This window comes from Teleopsis dalmanni, chromosome 1 (assembly GCF_002237135.1).
Source record: "Teleopsis dalmanni isolate 2A chromosome 1, ASM223713v2, whole genome shotgun sequence".
Lineage (NCBI taxonomy): Eukaryota > Metazoa > Arthropoda > Insecta > Diptera > Diopsidae > Teleopsis > Teleopsis dalmanni.
In genome coordinates this window covers 90,700,352-90,705,201 of record NC_051846.1, presented here as the reverse complement: position 1 = coordinate 90,705,201, position 4,850 = coordinate 90,700,352, and the positions used below count along the sequence as shown (strand labels likewise).

Genomic DNA, 4,850 nt, shown 5'->3' with positions numbered 1-4,850 from the left:
GAATTGATTTTTTCTTTTGAACTACAAAAAGTCCACATGCATTACTTATGTTACAAATATTTTCAAATCCTTATAAGCACTGCATTTTAAATGAAAAAAGAATATCAATGGATATTGCAAAGCGTCGTAAGAGCGATAACTGTCATCAATCGTATGCACTGTGTTATCTCTGCGTTGTATTCATATATCTTGACGTTCAAATGCGTCGCCAACCATAACAACTGCAACTTCATTAATAGTCGGTGCATTATATCGGCCCGCATGCTGCCCAGATGGTACTTTGTCTGCTTTTATGACGATTGTATAGTTGTCGTTTAGCAGTCGGTTTGAAACGGTATTGAACAACTGGACCAACTGGTTGTGATTTTTTAAAAACGGTTCTAAAATACCCACAATTTCTTGCTCCTCCATCTGCTCGATATGGTTGTACTGGCAACGTGCGTTTATTTGCTACTTCTCATCACCCATGAAGTAGATTTGCAGAAATTTGGGATCGTTATTGGGCATCGGCATTAAAGAACCAATTTGGTGATACACTTAGCCCTGAATCTTAAATGTTGATTGAAAATTGCGACCATTCTAATTCTGAACGATTTTTGTTGTTCCAAATGATGTCATTTGAAAGCACGAATTGAATTTGCGAATTTTACGAAAAAACAATTTAGATTGAGATGTAGCTCCAGCCAATAGTGCTTTCATTGGTTCTGGCGGCGAATTCAATGGTGGCAATACAACTTTTCCAGATGCGCAGCAGAAACCGGCCGATTCACCTTTGTATTTGGGTGCATGACAGTGTTGGCACTGTTTGTTCATAGCACTGATTACAATTCGTGAATGTGATGAATAGTCGATATCCGACTCATATTCAAACGCAAGGCGATGAAATGATGCACGTGTCAATGCGCGATACACTTGCAAACGCTGTTTTTCACGTGTTCTGAATGTGTCGGTGACTCGTTGACGGGCCAGTCTTTGTATCAATGCATTAGCTCGCAGACGTTCGTTGTGTTGCTCTTGACTTTCATTAGCACGTGTGATTGCATCCTGGTTTCTTACATTTTCATTGTTTTCTGCCGATCTATTTACCCGACGGTTCTGGAGTAATTGTGAATTCCGAGTCCGTCGACCAATATTTCCTCCTCGTCCACGAAGACGTGGCATTGTTTTTTGTACGTTATTTATATCTTTATATATATAATTCTTCTTTTTTGTGTGTGTTCAAGTCAATTCAAGGATGGTTTAGATTCACAATTTGGTCCACTGGATAACGTTTTTTTAATTATTATACAGTTTTTTGGTATCCATATACATTTATATTAGACCTTTAAAAGTTATTCATGCTTATTTTGATTTGTTTAAAAAGTTTAAACTCTAAAATGAATCGTTCAGCTATCCTGTTGAATTCGCTGGAATACCAGGAATACCAACACATAACTTAAGATTAAAAATTGGCTCACCTATAATTATACTGCGGAATTATAATGCACTTAAGCTATGCAACGGCAATTTTACGATTCATTTTAGAGATTTTAAACTTTTTAAACAAATCAAAGTAAGCATGGATAAATTTAAAATTTTTAATATAAATGTATATGGATACCAAAAAATAAAAAATTAATTAAAAAGACATTACACAGTGGGTCAAATTGTGAATCTAAACCTTCCTTGAATCCACTTGAACATACACAAAAAATTTCATCAAAATCGGTTCAGTCGTTTAGGAGAAGTTCACTGTCAACACACGTACAGAAGAATTATATATATAAGATAAAACATATGATAAGTTGTGCATTGCCAGTACTAAAACAGTACTGGGGACCCTGAGATCATATCATGTCTAGAGGCCTTTTTTTAATATTTTGAATACTTCTTTGTATGTAACTTATTTTTAACATAAAGTGTCACATAAACTCTCTGATTTGACATTTCGTTAATCAAAAAAGTTCCCAAAGGCACTAGGGATCCTGAGATCATATCGTGTCTAGCGGTCTTTTTTAATATTTTGAATACTTCATTGTATGTTACTTATTTTTAGCATAAAATTTCACATAAACTTTATGATCTGACATTTCTTTAATCAAAAAAATTCCCAAAGGCACTAATATACGTTATGCTTTTTCGCTCTTCAAATACAAGCAAAGCATAAAATCAACTCGTATGTAATTAGCATTGCAACCAATACATAAACAAAGATGTAAGATATAATACTCATATTTTCTACATTTCCGTTACTTTTTGATCATATTTCATATATAATTATAGTGCTAAATATTTCTAGGGAAAATATAGAACGTATTGCTTCAAATGAAGTGTCTGATGTGTTTAATAAATCTGAAGAGCAGAAAAATTACCATCCTGAAGATTGTTCGCAGCGTGAAAAATTAAAAAACCAACCATCTAAACAATCAAATTCCCGTTTGAAAAAGTGTTGTCCTATAGGAGAAAGTTTAAGCATTTATGGTGAAAATCAGAACAATAATATGTGTGATTCGTCACGGCTGGAATTTAAACCAAATATTATTAATGTAGTGCTATATGATAATTGTATTGAAGACAATGAAATAGAAATATCCTTGCTATATGAAATTGGAAATCCATGTAATACGTAAGTTGAATAAGATTTTTTAATAAAATAATCTATATATGCATTTTACACCTCATAATTTCTTAGATCAATTGTCTATAATAACCTGGATGACATATTTTATGTTTTACAAGATGGTTCATTACTTATTATGGATGAATACGCAAACACTTCATACACAGTTGAGGAAAAATATTGTTTAGACGTAGACAACAGATCAGGAACTACATATGCTTTTATTTGTATTACTCAAGTAGAGGAGCATTTAAAGAGAGGACAAATAATTACTGTAGCAATCTTAATGCTAATATCAATTCCATGTCTTTTATTTCTGGCTTACTTACATTTGAGCATTAAAGAATTAAGGAGTCTGCATGGGCTTTCGTTAAGTTCAATGTCGTTATGTTTAGCGATTGGATATTTTCTTCATTCGTTGGCTCATATATATAGCATTAAATCATTAAATTTGGGATATATTGTGCAATTCTTTGTACTTTCATACTTCTTTTGGTTCTTCTGTCTTTGTTGCAATGTTCTTATTAATATTTGGTAAGATATTCTGATAAATATATTTATAAATATATTTTGTTGTTGCCATAAATAGTTTTTAATATATGCAATTCCATTTTATTGTAATGTCTCTTTAGGATCAAAATTCCAATGAATAAAGGGAATAGTAAAACATTTGTATACAGCAATTTTATTGTGTTTATATTAATATGTTTTACTGGACCCCTTGTTTTGGTAATATTAACAGCACAGAAAGGATTACCAGGAATGCCTTCATACTTTCTTCAAGGTTTAACAGAATGTAAGTAAAATAAATATGTTTTTTGCTATATTCAATATTATGAAATGGAAGATAAAAACTTATAATTAAACGTATATAAAAGAAAAAACAAATGTAATTTTGATTTTGCAAAAGTTATATATTCTGCTCAATATATATTTTAGATGACAACTGTACTTAAAATCACTAATATTACTAATTCTTTTAGAATTTACATATACTGCAAGGCACAAAATTTTGCTTGTTTCAAATTAATAATTTGCCATTTGTGGTTCTTAGAACAAACTTCTTGGTACACCACACACAGGAACCTTTCTAGTCTTACCGAACATTAGCAAAATTATGGGTAATGCGGTAGCAGATTTGTGTCTGTTTTGCTTGGTATTAGTTGTCAGATACTAAATGATATATTTAATCAGAATCAGTTTTTTTGTGCCAAACTAATAACATAATAGAACTAATCGTGGTTAATATTAGATTCCTATACAACTAATCTCAAAGTTAATACAAACTATGTCCTTTATAATATCTTTCATTAATAATTATATCAAACAGATTGAAACCGATGAAACTAACATGGGTAAGTTCAAGTTTTCGAATTGCCAATCTGAACAGCCTCCTGTAGGAGGTGGTTCCCAAATTGGAAAATACTGCTCTTTTGATTTTCCTAAGTGTCAGACACCTTAGTTGGTTTTTTAAATTGAAGTGCTACTATAAAATTGATCTCAGATCATACTCGCAAAATCTAGAGATTTCTGAAAAACCTATAGAATGAAATGCCCTTACATGATATTTTAATTTTAAAAAAACTTAAAGAAAAAGTAGTACTGAAAAGTATTACTTGCTATAGAAAGCAATTATTAATTACAAATATTTTTGTTGAAAAAAGTTAAAATTACATTTATATAATTCTTTATTATAAATAAATATGGATGTATATATAATGGGTCCTAACATTGTAAGATATATAATTTGTACAATAATTATAATATAAGAATAAAAGAAATTTCTAGTTCTATTATGTATCTACCTATTTCTGATGTTAGATCCGTTACGTGAGTTTTTCCTCGGTAAGTGCAATAACTGGGTATTTGGAACAACCTTGGTTTTTATTAGGTTGCAATAACTGAATATGTACTGTAGTTGTTTTCTAGATTTCTAATTCAGTAGTTAAAATCAAATTTTTTTTAAATTTATGTTCTATCCACTTAATGAATTATTTTTTCTTAAATTCTAGCCATACGTGAATCACAGAGATATTTCATTCCGCCAGTATCAACTTTATTATTTTTGAGCTTTTTAGTATTGGTTATATCATTTTTTGGTTTTCAAAGGATAAAAAAACGGGAGACAACTGTAAGAGAAAAAAAATTTTATTTTACCATTAACACTGAAATTGATGAAGAAAAATATGAAGAAGTGAAGAAAGAGTAAGTATACACATATATTTTTAACAAATTATAGGGTTATTAATTG

General features: G+C 30.5%; 1 protein-coding gene across 1 annotated transcript in view; it reads left to right on the top strand.

Moving 5' to 3' along the window:
• The window catches only part of LOC119687121 (probable G-protein coupled receptor Mth-like 14), a 10,877-nt gene extending 6,069 nt beyond the window's left edge, over nucleotides 1-4,808 (top strand). Inside the window, exons 2-5 of the mRNA XM_038101323.1 lie at nucleotides 2,263-2,605; nucleotides 2,672-3,133; nucleotides 3,232-3,395; nucleotides 4,612-4,808. Of these exons, the coding sequence (XP_037957251.1) occupies nucleotides 2,263-2,605; nucleotides 2,672-3,133; nucleotides 3,232-3,395; nucleotides 4,612-4,808 (1,166 nt within the window). The remainder of the gene's footprint in view (nucleotides 1-2,262; nucleotides 2,606-2,671; nucleotides 3,134-3,231; nucleotides 3,396-4,611) is intronic.
• The last annotated feature ends 42 nt before the right edge of the window (nucleotides 4,809-4,850 follow it).